Below are 18,695 nucleotides of genomic sequence, written 5' to 3' on the forward strand. Positions count from 1 at the left end.
AATTGAACGCTTTTAAGTTTTTCCGAATCACTCGGTGATAACATGATGTCACAGATATCTTAGCTGCCTTAGAACAATTTGAAGTAGTTATTTTCTGCTTTATCTAAGCATTTCCCTTTAATAATACATTTAACCTAATGCATTTCAGCATTCTTTGCAAAGTGTCTTAACTTTAAAGTATTTAATAGGAAATATAATACGGTTTAGTGAAATTGCTCACTACATTTATGTGCAGAATTATCTGTTTCATGATAATGATGAAGAAGTTAAGGAGGGCAGCGACAGCACTGTGTCTCGTTTAGAATTTGCCATCTCCAATGTTTTCGTGTGCAAACAAGTTTTACCTTGGATAACTATAGATCAGAATAATTAATATGTTAACATGAGTGCTTGACCTCGCTCAAATGAACACGTTGGTGCAGAATTCCCAAGCCTAACCTTTGAACCCTTCTGCGCAGCAAAATATATTATTGAAGTTTATTTGCATTACCTTTTTTTTGCAAACGCACATCGGAATAATAAGAATAATAATAAAGACGTTTCCTTTAGTATTTTTCTGTAATAATTCAAGCTAAGACTATAAGCAGTATAACTTGAAGTAATATATAGTATTACTCTTATAATTAAAAGCAATGACATTCTTCGCCTTCACAGCCTATTTTTAAAAAGCCCAGCTTTTTTAGTTCGGAGCTGGAGTTCGGAATTAAAGCAAGTTTCGGCGTAGTTTCACTTGTTACCTGTTACGGCTGAGATTCCAGTTACAGAGCATTAGCGTACTGCTGTAAATGTTAAAATAATTCAAACAACAGCGTAAAGAATAATAACTTTACAATAGATTTACTCCCATTAAATAAAACACAATATTTTATTATTTTTGGTGTTCAAAAACGAAACAAAAATCGGTACCAAATATTATACACAAGGCAAACTTCTATTTCGCAGGAACATTGGGTTGCGTTTTATAACCAGGGTTGCTACTCTAAAACCGATAGTCACACAGACATTTAATATTATTATAATATGTTAGAAACATACAACTGGTGCATTTAGTATATACATTCCCTTATTTGCAAGCAAAACATTATTCCTTTACGTTGTCCACATGCTCTGTTTAACTGAACTTTGAAAACATTGTTAAGATAGCATTAGCTTTTATAAAATTATTTTGACATTTCGATATATGTACATCCTTTCAATCACTTACTGTCCAAAACTCTAATCTTTAAAATAACAAGTTTATAAAATAAAGTATCCAGTCGAATTCTGTACTCACACTCGAGGAACAAACATACTTAATGGAGAATGCCTAATTAGTTCCAATTAAATTAGAAACTCCATTGCGGCTTTAGCCCATCTGAGTGGTTTAGTCTGTAGTGCCATTTTAAAAGAAAAAAAAAGTCATTTTGTAGAGTCTTTCGTTCTCATCATTCGGTCTGGGAATTCTTCTAGTTTTACACTGGTCTATCCACAGCGTATTGGCAAGCACTCAGATTAGAAGCTGGATTCTGAACACTGGCGTATCCGAAACTTGAATGCTGCTTAGCTTTAAGTCTCAGGCTGGCCAAACTGGAGTTACAAGTGTCCCTGTACACATAAGGAGGGGTTGGAGGGGCGTAAGGGCAAGCCGGGGTTGGAACTCCAGAATTCAGAGAGGGGTTGCTGAGGTTGTTCAAGTTATTGAGACTGTTGAGACCGGAGCCAGGCACGCCAGTAACAGCGGAGGGCACCATGCTGGAGGACATGCTCATGGAAGAGATGGAGTTCGGTGGAGAGAACATAGTCTGAGAAGAAAGCGGATTGACATTCATGGAATTGAAGAAAGGAAAACTTTTGGTAGAGAGGGAAGCCGACGTGAGACCCTTGGCGGCCCAGTTATTATATGTGTAGCTGGGGTACATATCATCATAGGGCTGCATCAGTCCGTTGAACTGAGGACCAAAGCCGTTCTTGCAAAGTTCCGCTTGTTGGTTTCTTTCCCTTTTTCTCCACTTTGCCCGTCGGTTCTTGAACCATACCTGAATAAATTAAATTAAGTAATCAATTAATAACAAATCTTACAACTTCGTTGATTTAATTAAATGATTGTTAAATCCAAACGCATTAATAAATATGAGCTTAAAACGTATTCGCTTTTCAGTTGGCCTCAATCACATGAAATATGTTTTTTTCTAAACAAGGTTTAACGAATAATCCTTTTCATTGAGAGCTTACTTAATCAATTAGAGCATGCAAACATGTTTAGTGAAAAGCAGTGCACCATTATATGTACATGCTTTGTATTAATGAAATTGTACCTCCTAAATAAACCTCAAAACAAATTTCAATTTAGACATGCATATATTATATACAGAGAGAAAACGTTTATTGTGATATTATATATTGAAGACGTCCATTATAAGGTTTATCCCCATAACAAAAAGCCAGGACAGTTATTTTCACCTTGTTTTCATGTTATTTATTAGTGCCATTCTAAAACAAACCCTATGGTGTTCTTCGCACCTAGTTTTGTTAGTTTCCAAGGCGTTAATGGGGTTCTAATTACTCGTCTTATCCCGTCCAAGAAACAATCTCATTTCGTTCTACAGGAATGCGAATACACATCCTTCTGTCTGAACTGTCACTTGGATATCGTCCTGCGGGGTCTCAGGATGTGTATTCCTTTGTTGCCCGAGACATTCATGTTAGCTTGAAAGATAGGCTACTTTAAACGCCGATAGTCACAAAATAAAACCATTGTACCTGTGTCACTGGTAACTGATAACAAAATTCAAATCAGTGACCGAGTCATAAATGGTATTTCAAATTAAGTCTGGCCCTTGATCATTTGTATATATATAACATATTATAAATAGTATATAATTCTGAATGAATTGCATCATTACTCCTCAAAGTAATTTAGTACATTTAATCTATTATACATTTCGGTAAAACCACGACTATGCGTTGCTGTGTAAAATTTTGACATTTCATTTTCATTTTTTTATTAGACGGTTTGTTTTTAATTACACATATTCCGCAATTCCGTGTGTGTAACAAGTATTTACATATGTCTGTTCATGTCAAGCAATTACTCTAAAAATCAACTGTACATTCTTACAATAAATTGTATAAGCTTCGTGACAAAACCATACAGAAGTATGCCCTAAAATGTATAGTACACAGCTGAACAATACAAGTCGTAAATAAAACGTATGAATTTAATTAATCGATGTCATATCGATAAATATAGAATTAGTATTTTAAACATACAATATATTTGATACGTATAATTGAAAAAAATTAAGCGTAACAGAACATTGTAACTGTTTCCTAACTATAGATTATACAACTTTTGTAAATAAATGCACAAATAAGATGATTCCTTACGTTTTAATTCAAGATGCAAACAATATAAATTAACATACATTTACTAGTTAAGTCATACACTGAAAAATTCAATTAGCTGTTTCCAAGAACCAGAACCTCACAGCAAATGAGATGCTTTTAAATGAAACCATATTAGAATGTTTAATATCCTTTTGTTTCACGTACCCTGACTCGTGCTTCTGTGAGATTGGTCCAGACAGCGATTTCCTCTCTGGTTGACATATCTGGATACCGATTTCGCTGAAACGTGGCCTCCAGTTCTTGTAGCTGCTGACTAGTAAAATGAGTCCTCTGCCGTCGCTGTCTTTTCTTTTTTGAAGGATCATCCGAAGCGTCATCGTTTTTACTCTGGCTTTTTTCTTTATCTGTAACAATAATAATAATAACCACGACTGAAATCGGGTTTGTAATGAATAAACTACCATTTTTCATTCATTAATAAAACCTTACTACAAACTAACAAAATATAAATTGACTGTAAGAGAAAAAGAAAGCAGAAGGCACAGTCTTTAATCGTAAGAAGAAAAGTTATCAAGACAAAATTAGATGAAATAGGATCACAATGTTTTTTTTAATTTAACCTAATTATTTTAATAGAATAAAAATATAATTTTCTTAATTTGTACACGAAAACGAAAGCGATACGCGTATTCATTATATACACACTTTATGTGACATTATTGTTCCTGTCAATAATTACCATTTTTCTTGGGCTTGTTTAAAATAATAATGTTCAGAACGGTCACTGTCATTGAAACAAATGTCTTAAAGTTAAAAAATTACTCACTGCATCACGGACATAGAAAAGAACGCAAATGCATTACGCGTTTGTGTGCGACAAAATATCTTAAGATTTGAAATGTTTAAAGTAAACTGTTCAATAGTATTTAACAAAATAGTGATGAAAAACAAATCGTTTTCTAATAGAATCAATGTTTTTTACACAACCATTACCATCAAATGAAAAGTGATCTTTATAAAATACATGTACTTATTTTATTAAAATGGATACAACCGAGACTAACAAACATTTAAAGCGCCTGATCTACTTCTGAACTCAAGCACAAAAGACAAACTACTTCCTCAGTCTTCAATCAGAAAAGGTTAAGGCGCTAGGAGGCGTCTATTTTAAACCAGCAGAAAGATGCAGCACTCAACTTCCATTAGGAAAACAACAACAGAAAACAGTCTAACGCAAAATCTTACCTACAGATTCCGGACTGGAGGTGTCTGACACAGTGTGTACCTCCAGTCGGTGTTTGGATTCTACAGAGCGCTGCAAAGGTTGCAGACTAGAAGCCATAGTTAATGTTGTTTGGTGTGGAGAAATGAGTTTATTCCCGGATAGATGGTCCAAATTCAATGGATCCTTCATAGAGTTCATCGATAGGCGAGAGAAAGATTCGGTGTTTCAAACAGATTAAGTTCCTTAGCGCCACCAAAGCATCCGACGGGAAGAAAAGGAGAAAATCTGTGGTATCAAGATTTACGCGGTGCAGCCCCTCCAATAAATAACTTGAACAGCTCTACTTAAACGGCTTAAGATGTCTTAAAATAAAGCCCTACCAGTATTATCAGTATCAGAAGGAAATAAAGATTTTTGGAGGGAGCTGAGGCAAATAAAAATATCCTGGCTGACACTGTTAGTGGCAGTAGTGTCAGAGTGACAGGGACAGGTAGATGATATAAAATCCACAGGCACACACTAATGCGCTGTTCATTTCAGCTGTTCCCAGTTCCCCTTCAGTTGATCGGAGCCACTTTTCTAGGCTTGACGTCACTAAAGGCCTCCCACTCTTTGACAGACTGTCAAATTCAGAAAAGACTCGTCTTCCAGCCAACCGGTGAGCGGGAACTCGGGGTAAAACGACAGCCAGTTGCCAATGACTTTCAATAGGGCTGAGCTTATTTTGTCTCTAATACAAGCCTAATTGACATGTGTAGGCAGAGAATATACACTTTTCCCACAATGCAACTGAAAGCCCCTTTGGAGAATCTTCAATTTTTGTTTCATGTTGTAAAACTTCAGAAATTATAGAAGTAGTAAGCATCAATCACATAACTGTTGGAATTGTAGCGTATTATGTGTTATCACATGGTAACAAAACGAAAAACAGACCTATATAAAACGGAGAAATGTAACTTTATTCTATACTGTCATTTAGCATAGAAAATATATGCTATTAAACCGCTGTCAATATTCAATGCAAATATTCACAGCAATCACATATGATTGCTATTTGTTTTTCAAAAAAACTGAAAAAGGATGTTCTTCAAACTAATCTATATACAAAGCACAGCAGTTTGTATCTGAATGTAAAATTGAAATCGTGTCTATTAGATTGAGGGTTTATTTCAGTCAAGATGTTACAGTGGTTGATGCAGACTTGCCTAAAATAACTATTTCTTAGGGTCTGAAAAAGTAAATCTTAAGGCATATTAAGAAGACAGAACCAGTACAGTCTGGGACAGAAGGACATATTAACTGAGATACCTGCAGCCTTTGGATTTTATACATATTATACGTCATTGTGATATTTTTTAAACAACAGGGCGATATAGGCGTACATCTAATTACATTTAACAACAACACAGATATCAGAATATAAAATAATCTACTTATTTTAAAATACTTAGCCATTCAATAATACTAAAACTCATAATATTGTAATGATAAAGATGCTAATACCCTTAATAGATCTTTGTGATAGAAGCTTTTTCAAGGTAATTTGTAGAGAACAAAATGTTCTTCATTTCCAATGTGCTGTATTTATCACTGTCCTTTTTTGGTGCTCTTCATTCTAATGGCGTCGCATCTTGAGTTGTAAATATTTACAAGAATACAAATGCACAGTTCGTGTGTCTTTCTGTGGTCTTTTTCACTTTTTCCTGGTTAGACGTTTTTATACTTGAGAATTCTTATTTTCCTGCTTGATTGCTTTGCAGTAATCTTTCATCTAACGTATCTGTTACATTGAATTGACCGCTAAGGTGTACTTTCGTCTTTGAAAATGGTATTTGAAAACAGTACAAATACAAAGCTTTATTTGATGGATTAACAGAAATGAATAATAAAAGTTTATTTTAAACGTAAAAAGTCCGTCAACGTATCTGTTCTCTGTTCTGTGATTTGACAGATAATATATCTAACATGACTTACCTTGGTTTTGAACTGTGATTGTCCAAAATTTAGAAATTCAAAACTTAACAACTTTAATTAATTCAGATCCTACTCATTATCTGGTGTTTAAATTACGTATTTTATCCCTGAGATTTGGCAGAGAATCTCCCCCTCAGACCCCACAGCGTTTCGATGGAGACAATGCTCTTATATTTGTAGTGCTTTCTAATCTGATAAGACTCTCATTTGCTTAAGTCTTTTAAACAGGGGGTTTAAAGGAGTTTTAGCATTTTTTCTCATTGAATTTGATGTAATTCCCTCAAGATCATAAAGCATAAACGCAAAGTAAATATTTCCTTTCTAACATTTTAGGAGTTGACCTATAAGTCAAGAGAATCCAGCGCACTGAGCTGGCTTTAAGTGATTATATTTTACAATACTATCACCACTACTTGAATTGCTACTGCCTACTTTTTTATAGACTGGTGTACTTTTTATAGACTGGGAAAGAGTGGCACCTTTTTTCTCCTCATGACCATAATTTACGGCCTTTAAAAATCACTATTTGCTGTAGATTCATATAGGTCTACTACACAACTGAATCCCGAAATTCAAAAATAGCACAAGAATGTAACAATGTATATTAAGATAAGCTTTACAACGAAACAACAACAAAAAAAAACAAAAAAAAATCTTATAGGGCATGTGTCAAATTACCCTGTATGTTATTATTCTTATTCTTATTAATAGCAAAGAATAATTTGTTTAGAATATACCCTCAGCAATTGTTATGATATTACTATACAGCATAGGATGTTGAACAGTCAATTAAAATGTTTAAATAAATAGGCTATATTTATTGTTTTAGCTTCGGGTTTGTAGAAAAGTATGGATAAATAAAAAAATCAAACAATTAAAAAGTGAAAATAGTATATTCCTACTGAGCTTTTCACCTATGTGTTAAGGACCACACAGGAATTCAGAATCATGCAGCAAACCCCGCATAGCTTTGAATTTCGAATTTTTTATTTTTTATTTGGATTTTACATATACCTTCAATGTTAAGTTTATTTTTTTAACTCAGGCTGCATAGCCTTTGCACATACTATATAGGTGATCTAATACTTTTTTGAAATGCTAAATCTGACATCTGCATCACTTCATTAAGATTTTCCCAATTTCTCCCTTTAGGTCTAGAACCAGTCTCCATACCTCCGCTGCCTTTATTTTAGCGTTGTAAACTGCTGCGCAGTTTTATACGCATGTCTTCAAACATATGGTAACTAATACGCCATTGAGCTAATCCCGCAGAAACCCTTGATATACACCTCATTTGCAGTCTTCTGGGATAGAGATACGGGGGAGAGAGAGAGATCATAAAATCCTGCCAGGTATCACTACACATTTATCTAATTTATTTATCTATGTTTTTCCATTACTACTCCAATAATTTTTTTCTTCTGTTCAAGTCAATCAGAAACTCACACTATGCTAACTCTTCATAATTTGTCATTTTTAATTGTTATAGCTCAAAGAACTGATGACCTAAATGAATGAAATCTATGTGAACCAAAAAAACAGCATTTTTTTGTATTTTATGTATTTAAATAAATATTTTAATAATATAAATATAAGTAAAATAATATTTTTTGTTTTGTTATATGTCGTCGATTTTAATGCAATAGTTATATCACAAATTGTGCTACTGTATGTGAGCTATATTTACTGTACAGGTGTACTATATTATAGAGGAATATTGGAAGGAAACTATTTTTTCTTTCATCTAATTTTACACATTAAAGGAAAAGAAAGGAAACTCGTTTTGCTTAATCTTCCATTTTTAGAGGGTGGGTGTAAATTGATAGAATAAATTATAGAATATATTAGTACTCATGTAAAAACAGCTAAATTAAAATTCCTTAGAACTGAAACTGTAAATTTGTAGGTATACATTTTACACACAAAACAACTTGAAAATGACAAATCATTAAATATTCACATTTTTGAAGACGCATTTCTGACATCTCGAGACCTTAATTTTAGTTACTTGGTTAGATCTTGTCGCAGCTGTACATCTGTCAAGTTCTATAAGAAATTATAAATCTCTTTTTCAAAAACTATTTACTGAGTGTATCATCTAAGGGAAACAGCCACCCGTTTAGTTGGATTAAAACTCTACCAGTTGTTTCTCTAGCACTGGGACAGCTAACACAGCATTAGTTGTCATGGTTACTGTAAATCGTGTAAATCGCATAAATCCAAAAATACCCACCTATAATCTAAGATGGAGCTTTTATTTCCCTTGTGAATTATTCTTTAAAAGACAGTCAGCTGACAACATCAATACTGAATTTGCTTCAACTTCTGAATGTGTAAGAGAAATGTATGTTGCGAAAGGATAAAAACATATTTTTTTAACTATGAAAATGACACAGTGTTATATATATAGCCAAACAATAAAAAGACAGGTATGTAAAGGTGACAAGCGACTGAATGACGAATAAGAGGAAACGTTCTGATTCGGGAAATCGCAATACATCCGAGCAATCCTGGACCTTACCCTTTTTATTTTGCCTTTAGCTTGATTTCTTTCTCTATTCTGGATTACTGGGTATTCTCCACGATGAAGAGCCATTAATTACCCATTCAGTCAATATTAGGAAGACGACAAAGCTTTTTACATAGGATTAAGAAGACATCAAATTGTTCCATTAGTATATGCCTCCTCACGAATAAGCTTTCATTATACATTTAGTTTTCCCTGGAGTCAATCTAACAACTGCTGCATATATTATACACGCGGTGGAAAATAGATCGACAATAAGCAAGCAACTCACTTAGGTTTTTCTATACTCGGATGTTTGTTTTGTTCCTGGTTCATAGGAGGACATTATTTAATCTGCCTATCTTCCATTAAAGATTTTCGAACATTTCGAAACAATCTTGAAGGTAAACATTTCGTTCTGTTAAGATTACAGGAGAATTCTGCAGAAACAGAAAAAAAAACCCCGAAAGTTTCCATCTTCTGGTGTTCACACAGCTCCATGATCTTCAACAAACCAAAGATTAAAGGCTGATGAATAGTTGCGCGAAAGCATCAATAAACTTTAAGAAATGTACATTTGCAAAATTGTATGTATCAAATTCAATTTGACATAATAAAACATATCCATGTGTTGCAAGTGCCTGCTGAACGAACGTCATGACTCTAGAGAGTGTTTCTTCTAGTATTCTGAAACAGTTTAGTTTTCGGAAAGAAGACACCAGATAGGTCTTTTGAAAAGTTTTACAGAAACGTAATGTAAAGTATAAGAAAACAAAACATGTTAAGGGGGACAGGAAGTCCGATTACACCAAAGACCTAAAAAAAACATTAGACTTCTTCTTTTCCGTATTATTATTATTACAGATTTGATTTCCTTTGCAGAAAGTACGCATCTACGCTCCGTGACTCCTAAAGGTGAGATGAATATATTCAGAAGCGTTGTCATCTGATTTTCGTGTCTATGAATTGCCAGTAGTATTCTTCAAAATTAAATTTAAATTGCCCCTTTTATACATTTTATTTCTTGCTCATTTTGTTTCCAGGCGTAGTTTAGGCTAAAACGTAATCTGAAATATGATTACATATATAGTTTCAAACGTTGCATATAATTTTATTGTTTTTAATGAATTGCCGCGCTCTGAAAATAAGAATTACTTATTCGTCTATTTACATCTTTGTATGTTTAGGCGCTTTGCATTCGACATAAGGCTACATTCCTAAATTGTCTAATTAAGTAATAAAATCCATCAAATAAATTGCAAGCAAACTGAATTTGTTTGAAGGATCCAAAATCTCGATAAAGATTGAATCAAAAGTATTCCAAAGTAACAATTAACTTATATAATCAAATATAGATATATCTCTGCATCTAGAAAAGGATTACAAAAGCACCCCTCTTTTTGAATGTATTTAAATGCACTTAGAAAATGAAGAATAATCAGTATACAGGACAAGTTCTGCTACAAAGATACAATCAGGGGGTAGGCATGCATCTCTGTTTCCTACCAGTAGGGGTCATTGTAATACAATTTTAAACGCATTAAGTATACCCCCTAACTTCAGATGAAAAGTTTGCAGTTTGTAGTAGCTTCATAATACGAACATTTTATTTAGACATACATAGACATTTCTCTTAGACTGAGCAGCAACTGCTAAGATTCAGTTTTCCTACCGTTTAAAACTTGGTGCTGTCTAGCAAACAATTTGCTGTCTTTTTTGCTGTTTGATGCTTCACTGGATAGTATTTCTGGTTTCTTCATATCAGTGTCTTTTGCAAACAAATTTTGCACTGCAGACTGCACTCCTGTGGAGTTGGAGGACAGAAATATAAATGACAGTAAACAAGAAGAAGAGCAGTGCACCTTTTAACAAAAATAATACACTTATTTGTACAAATAATACCTTTTATATACGTAATCTCAATACCACAAAACAATTCTAATACGAAATCAAGAATGCTTTTAACTGGGCCTATACTTACCTAGCTGGGCACAAGTGGGGACGAGCTTCCTGCAATGCGAATCCATTTTTTCGTTATGGCTTCTGAAAAACAGTGTATTAAAAGCGTTGAGTGTGGCATAACTGAACTGTATTTATTAATGTTTTGCATTTGTAATATTATTAAAGAAGACTTATAAAAACATTTATTGTTTATTGAAAACCAGAACGATCATTTTTTGGTCAAGAAAGTTATTTTGTTTAAATGCAAACAAAACATTTTAATGAATGTATAATGATGATCTCTGCATATGTATTTCGAAACAGTTTGTGCATACTAGAAAAAAAATCTCCCACAGATTTTAAACTCAGAAAGCAGATATTTGCTGATAAAATACATTACTTCTGTTATGCACAGTAAGACTGTGTATCAGAAACACTTTACTCAGCTCTTTTAGTGAATGACATTAATTTACATTTCTCTAAGCAGTCATTTAGTTCTTGCACAAAATTGTGAATAAATTAAATTAAATAAATATAAAAAGAGATATAAAACGTTTTACATTGCATCTAGTAGTAGTCCAACTAAAATAACCGTGTTCTGTGGATGTCCTTTTTTATTTTTGTGATTCTTCTTAAATCCCTTAAATGGTAGTCAGTTTACCATTGTCAACATTTCATGTCAGTGATATATGTGCTGTGCAGTATGGTAGCTTAAAACGGCGCAGTGGCTTGGACCAGTGTTTATGCCAAAGATCAGCATTTTGGCTGATACGAGTTTAGTGATTCTGCAGTAAAATCACGGGATTAGTGTCTGATTGAGATGTCTGTCGGTGGGATATTACAAAATTCATTATCACAGCTCTATACTAACTCGATATGAAGTAACACAGATGGGATTTTATTAGTCCAGGCTTCCACTGTTTACTTATGATAATTTAAAATAGAAATTTGCATGTTATCATGCTGTTAATCGTTTTTTTTTCTCTCCTTTTCTTTTAAATGTGCCTGCATTGTACGAATCTGCTATCTTCTTTATTCCGGTAGATCCTTCTGTGTTTACTATTAGGTTGCATACGATTTTTAGAGCGTCATGTTATCCCATCACCAATATTGTGTATCATATCTCCAGAAGATTAACCTAAAGGTCCATTGCTCCAAGTACTGTAATGGAAAAAGAAGGATCATTCCAAATCATTTCAAACGATTTTGTGCATTCATATTACTTGACACTCCCTTTGGAAGAACTTTTAATTTTCGTTTTTTTTCTTCTTACGTACACCATACAACACATTTACCATATAACTATAAAACCTAACAAAAACAGTAGTAACAGATTTAAATAAACGCACTTAATAATGATATTCAGATAAGTCTTATGATTATATTTAACAGCCTGGTAGGCCTTCAGAACACAGTGTAACATTAAAGAACAGGCAGTTTACATTTGCTGCAAGTCTGATATTTTTGTTCCTTTTAATATTGTTTAAAGTTATGACCACATACTGTATACGTTGTTCAACTTTAAAAATAAATTTAATATTTAAATTAATATTTAATCTGTTCGTGTATAATACCTAATGGATATTTATCTTCTATTTTTATGTATCGCAACTTTAAGCTTGCAGCAGACCACTGCATATCTTAAATACAGAAATTCTATTCCATGCTCTTCCCCTGTGTGATTTAGGACGTCCAAGTAAATAATAGGCACCAAGTCATGGAGTATGTTTTATAGCGATGGAAATTAGTTATATTAGCAACTTATAATAATAACCTGACAAAACATTCGTATGTACATATGTATGATTTTAATAAGAAAAATAAGAATTAGGAAATGCTCAAATAGATTTAATCAATTTCATGATTTTCTTTAAGAAAACAGGGAATTCCGTGGTAGAACTAAACAAATGATAGCTGGTTTACCATTTTTTAGTTACTGTATGTATAACAATTTGGACCAATCGTGGAGGAATTCCTAAAGTCAATTAAGAGGTTCACATTCACAATACAAAGGGTGATATCAATGAATAATTGTATACAGAATATTGCAGTAAATATAGGTTTAATTGAAACAAAAATCATTTTAATATAAAATGCAGATAAAAAACTTTGTTTACTTGTCATATCGTTCCTTAAAAAACAACGATGCGTAACATTTATATTACAAAGGCCTTTAAGTCGCATTATTAGATTTTCATGAAATAGTAATAATAAAAACTAATTTAAGATCACTTTATTGGCCATGTACAATTCCTTGTATTAGGAATTTGTCTTTTCGCTGTTTAGCTGCGCAGGTGTGCAAGGATAATGTTAGTAACAGTTTCGAAATGCATATTATTATTATTATTATTATTATTATTATTATTATTATTATTAACATTGAAGGTTTGCAGTTTGCAGGAGAACTGGGAATTACTCGGGAATGGCATCATAAAGTCGCATCCTCTTTTTATTGTAATACATAAAATACATCATTATCATCAAAAACTTGTAAGGTGAAACATTTCAATAAATCACGTATCATTTTCTTTTTGAAACTTAAACAGTGACGAAAACGGAGATCACAGTTACAAATCATACATGGAGAAGCTTTTTAGAAGTGGAACGAATTCCTTGACTTGCATTGTCTCACATAGCAGGAAGGATGGCCTCTTCACTTACCAGGAATAGCTATGCAGCTTCTTTTTTGGCGTGTTTTATTCGGGTTGACTGCTTAAAAATCCAAAACGACACCCTTTAATTGCCCCGGAGATAAAACTGAATCAAAGTCATACATCCGCAATTACCGGAATAAACTTTTCGTTCGGGTCCCAGATTAAATGTTGTGGTGCGCTCCTCGTAGCTCTCAGTCTTACTCGACTCTGAGAAAAGTCGTGACGTCAAGTGAGATTCTAACAGCCCTCTAGTTACAACGGAATTAAAGTGAACCTGGCAGAGCCGAAGTCACATCATCAGGTCATTCTCATCCTTTTTAGAATGTCTTCAGCTACAACTTTTTTTTCACCAGAGCACACTCTAGCGACGCACGTTTTTTTCTTCCCCCTCAAAGTATGTGCATATGGGTGTGTGGGGGATGTGAGTTATAGTATTATTATAGCCTGGCTACACTGGATCATAAAAATGTTCATCTATATAGGACATTATACAATATAGCAATATAAATAATATATAGCATTTTTGATATTTCATTCATTTTTGTCTGCCCATTTACAAATTAAATTCATAGGCTGAATATAGATGTAGCACCAGTTTCCATGTTTAAATTAATGAGAGTAACGTGCTGTTAACACTTTCCATAATCTCTGAAGTGTGAATTTCAACAAGAATTTTCATTCAAGATTAGTCTACCGTACTTTTTTAACAGCAGAAACCACAATAGAGGTTTTTAGATTATTGCACTGATCATTTGTCTTAGATTTGATCCATAGCAGTGTTTTAATATGTTGTTTTAAAAATTAATCGGGGGATTGTTAGGAGCGTGTTTCTCTCCATTACGTTATAACAAGTTTTCCTTTACAAAATAGACACTTTGAGCGTTATTCGAAATAAAAACAACACATTTTTGTAAATTTCGGCACAAGTGTGTAAATAATTACATTTAGAAATGCTGCCCAACCTTTACTGGCCTCAAATGTACATTTCGTACAGGACTGGTGTACATATTATAATTATATCTATCTTAGAACAGATTTTAATCAACTTACTTCATAAAACACTAGATAGTGTTTTAAAGTCATTTTAGTTTATGTGTTAAAATATGTTTTAAAAAACGAACAAAAATGAAAAGCTGCCTCACTAGTTAAATTATATTTTATTACTTTATATTTATTGCAATTTGGCATTTGTTCTACTATGACTAAAATAATATCTTAATTTATTTCAAGATATAACATATTAAATTATAAGGGAACTCTTTGTCTTCTCTGGAAAATGTATTAAATTAGATAGTTTGTGCAGCTGAAGTGAGCAGCTGGTAGGAAATGCAAATGTGCTGTAAAGAAACATAAGATACAGAGTGATTTTCATTCGCATCTCGAGTGAGCCAAATGAGCTGGACGTACGTTTCACGCTCTTAATCCTTCTTTTACATTTTCAGTCATACTCCCATTAAACAACTAATTAATGCACACAATCACAGGGGACTTTTTACACCAGACAGGGAGATGGGAATCATTGAACGCTCGCACATACACACACATATATTTTTTCTAGACATAATTACATATAGGAATAATGTCTTCATTGTAGATATTTATATTTCCATTTTAGACATATATATTTAAAATTTGATGTTCAACAATATAGAACAGGGTGGCATTCGCGTTTCCAAACAATTAACTTCTAATCTTGAAAATATTTTTAATAAATGTAATAATATCTATCGGCATTTCGTGGATAATTGATTTATTTTTATATTATCAGAATCTGCGCATACAGAAGCAGGTTAGAAATAGATTTGATTGTTTACAGCATACCTTTATAAGCGTAAAGATGTGAATTTGTTCTACCGACGGTATTTTATCTTCTGGTATTATAACTAGCCTACCCCTACAAACACCCTAGTTAATGTTAATCTCAGCTTCTAGGTGATTAACTTTTTATCTTAATAAGATTGCCTCTACGTGTATGAATAATAATTTCGGAAGGTTTCCTATTTTCATCCGCGCAACAGCCATATATGCTCAATCACAGCTGAACTCATTAGCAAATCTGAAAAGCGGATGATTGATAAACAGGTTAAATTTTTGTTCTACAACGCCCTCTGTTTACACAGACGAACTGAAGCGGCATAAACAAGCACTGCTCACGCTACCGTTGTCTATTTTATGTTTAACAGAGTTTTATATATACACACTCTAGGTCACTTACATCATACCTAAAACAACCCTTGTACATTTGCTAAAATATATAAAAATATTAAAAAGAGCACCGCTTCTCTGCACATAAGCGTATTGTGAATCACTGCACACTGTGCTTAGCCTCAAAGACTTGTCCAGTCATATCTAAAAGAAACGAGAGCATCTTGGAAGCATGTTGTTACACTAACTGCACACTTACCTTCATCAGGAGAATAGAATGAAAGGCTTCTTTTCTCACAAAGAAGGTGCAAAGGAATGTTAGAAGTTCAGAAAAGGCTGGAGCTATGAAATCTTTTGCCTCGGGGGCTAGCCAGCAGCTTCTTTCATTTCAGGCACTTATCGATTTGCTGTTGTCATCTTTGGCGACGCAGAAGGACACTTGAAAGAATTTCTGATGGTGCTCTGATCTGAGAAAGGAGGTGACCTGACCAAGCTCTCACCAAATTCTTAATTACCACATCAACCACTTTGCACAAATTCAACTGCTGACAGTAGCAAAGTTTGCCAGGTTTTAAACTTCATCTCCATTGTGTTATTCATGAAATCTCTTCCAGATTTTTCTTTATTTCTTAATATATATATTTTAACAAGTCTATATATTAATATTGTCATTTCCTACTTATGAAAAAAGGCCGTCAATGACCTCAGTGTTGAGTTTCAGAATGATTAGGAAGTTGACGCAATCATAACACATCTTGGGCCTATATTTTCACTTTCTGCGCTACGCGATGACTTTATTAAAATATAACTTTGGTATTAATAATAAAAAATTGTTTCTATATATACAGTTCTGTGTGTTTGATAACATGCTTGTGTACAATATAAAATAAAGGTCAATTCACGTTCCCTCGTTAAAATCAGGTTCTTTTAAAAACATTGCTATCATTTCTGTGTTCAAGTGAAGTACGCATGCTTTATTTTTATGCTCGTTTTTCTTGATTTTTCTTTTCCTCAGGGCCAAATGATGCACTTTATGGAAGCATTTTGCCAGATCTTAAGCCCTTCCATCTCTAATTATTGTTCATGTAATCTAGGAGTATTTCTCGTATTTCATAGACGCTTAACCATTTACCTGCCTGCACAAGAGGTAAAGACAACATGGATAGACTGTTCAGTATCGTTAATATTCGTCTTTTTTTCTTTTGTGTTTGCACTTCGCATCTGTTGCTTATTGTTGTTTTTGTGAATGAAATTAACTGTAAGAGGCACTTCATGAATTAGTCTTCATTATGCCTCGAAAGACAGAGCAATAGTCCATGACAAGCACTGCCTTTACGTTTCTCCAGGTTAGATTCCACGTTTCTACCGCCCCCTCTTTCCATTCCGTTGCTAGCGCTGGTGTCATTCCTTTTCTAGACAAAAACCTTATTTTTCTTCTTCATCATCATCATCATCATCATCATCTGGTTCTGCTACTATTGCTGCTGCTAATCTACTATCATATAATAGTATGATAAGTATGATAATATGCTAATCTGATAGCTCAAAACCGTTTTCAGAATCCTAACGACATTTTACAGCATTTTAAGTTATTAGGCGAAATATCAACGGTTTGAAACATTAAATTGCATTATAGAGAATAAGGTAATCGTGCGTTTGAGAGTATTAGTGAGACGGCTGAAAACAGCAGGTTTAAAAGATAAAAAAATCAGGCTTACTTTTCGAGCTGCTGTTCTTTTTTCTTGGGCATTAGGTCAACTAAATTCTTCACTTTCAGAAACTTCAGGTCTAGCGTATTTTGCCCTGAAGTTTTTTTTTTACTCGACAAAAAAGGAAATAAAGCCTGGGGGAATGGGTAATGTGTTTTTGTGTTTTGAAATTAAGTTATGCAATTATTTATTACGATTTTATATAAAATTGGGCCAGTTTAAACGCAAACTTTTAGTGTAATGAGCAGCATAATAGTAGCAAGCTGGAAGACTACCACGATATGTAAGCTTTAATTTAGTGACATAATTTATTCGAGTCTATGTTATTTTTAATGAAATTGTATTACATCTAACTTCAAGTAATCTCCCAGGTGCATCTAACCTTCTCGATGGCTTTCTGTATTATACAATGAGGTGCTTTATTGTAGACGTTGTTTATTTTGCGGGTGACTTATTTTCGTTTGAATTACTTGTCTAATAGGTGTTTACATTAGTTGTTTTAAATACAATGGTCTGTGGGAAATATATTGTTCCTCAATAAAAGGATCTTTCATCTAAAATCAATTAAAATGGTAGTAAATGATTTAATAACTATATTAAGCATGAGAGTAAAGTGGGGGTCATTACAAAATCGTTTCTTGGCTATGTACAGCATTTTTAACTTCCATCTAACGGTAACGTTATTAATGCTGTGCCATCGCAAAAGGCAGCATAGATCTATTTTCAGAATAGTTTATTTTCACTGACATGTGGGATAAATAGCTTGGCATAACAAATTATTTTTCATGCTCCAGTTTCAAGTGATTAAAGTTGAATCCAGCTTTGAGCATAAGGAATCAATTAAATGATAGTTAGATCTGACGAAAAAAAAAACTAATGGGTGAAAATAGAAACTGTGTAACATTTTCATAAGTTCTTGTTCTTCAAGGCTCTGTTTTAAATAAAAAACTGGATTTTTTCCAGTTAGACATGAATTTGTGCATTCTTTCATTGCTATTGCCACACCCAAGTATCAAAGACTTAAATGCATATATACATTGTGACTCCATACATTTATTCTCTTTCTCTCTCTGGATCATAGCCACTTTTACAGAATTTATCTTCGGGAGTCCAAGTCTTGTATAGTGTTCACAATTTAATGTTTACCAAAGAGCCTGTCATCAGATCACCACACTTGCTGGCTGAACAAATCCAAACCGTCTGCAATTTTCACC

The 18,695-nt window shown here is 33.4% G+C and overlaps 1 protein-coding gene across 3 annotated transcripts; it reads right to left on the minus strand.

The window, feature by feature from the left end:
* Positions 1-841: 841 nt before the first annotated feature.
* Positions 842-13,822, minus strand: pitx2 (paired-like homeodomain 2). Of its 3 annotated transcripts, XM_088923629.1 has the most exons (5): positions 13,635-13,822; positions 11,014-11,075; positions 10,705-10,836; positions 3,532-3,731; positions 842-2,015 (listed from the first exon to the last, which is right to left on the minus strand). In XM_088923629.1, the coding sequence occupies exons 2-5, from the start codon at positions 11,057-11,059 to the stop codon at positions 1,452-1,454; spliced, it is 942 nt and encodes a 313-aa protein (XP_088779755.1). In that variant the 5' UTR covers positions 11,060-11,075; positions 13,635-13,822; the 3' UTR covers positions 842-1,451. The 3 variants fall into 3 exon arrangements, with proteins under 3 accessions (XP_088779755.1, XP_088779765.1, XP_088779775.1); XM_088923639.1 differs by lacking the exons at positions 10,705-10,836; positions 11,014-11,075; positions 13,635-13,822 and adding an exon at positions 4,573-5,109; XM_088923649.1 differs by lacking the exons at positions 10,705-10,836; positions 11,014-11,075; positions 13,635-13,822 and adding an exon at positions 4,067-4,133.
* Positions 13,823-18,695: the final 4,873 nt, after the last annotated feature.

The sequence above is a fragment of the Atractosteus spatula genome, chromosome 1 (assembly GCF_055471065.1).
Source record: "Atractosteus spatula isolate fAtrSpa1 chromosome 1, fAtrSpa1.hap1, whole genome shotgun sequence".
NCBI classification, from domain to species: domain Eukaryota; kingdom Metazoa; phylum Chordata; class Actinopteri; order Semionotiformes; family Lepisosteidae; genus Atractosteus; species Atractosteus spatula.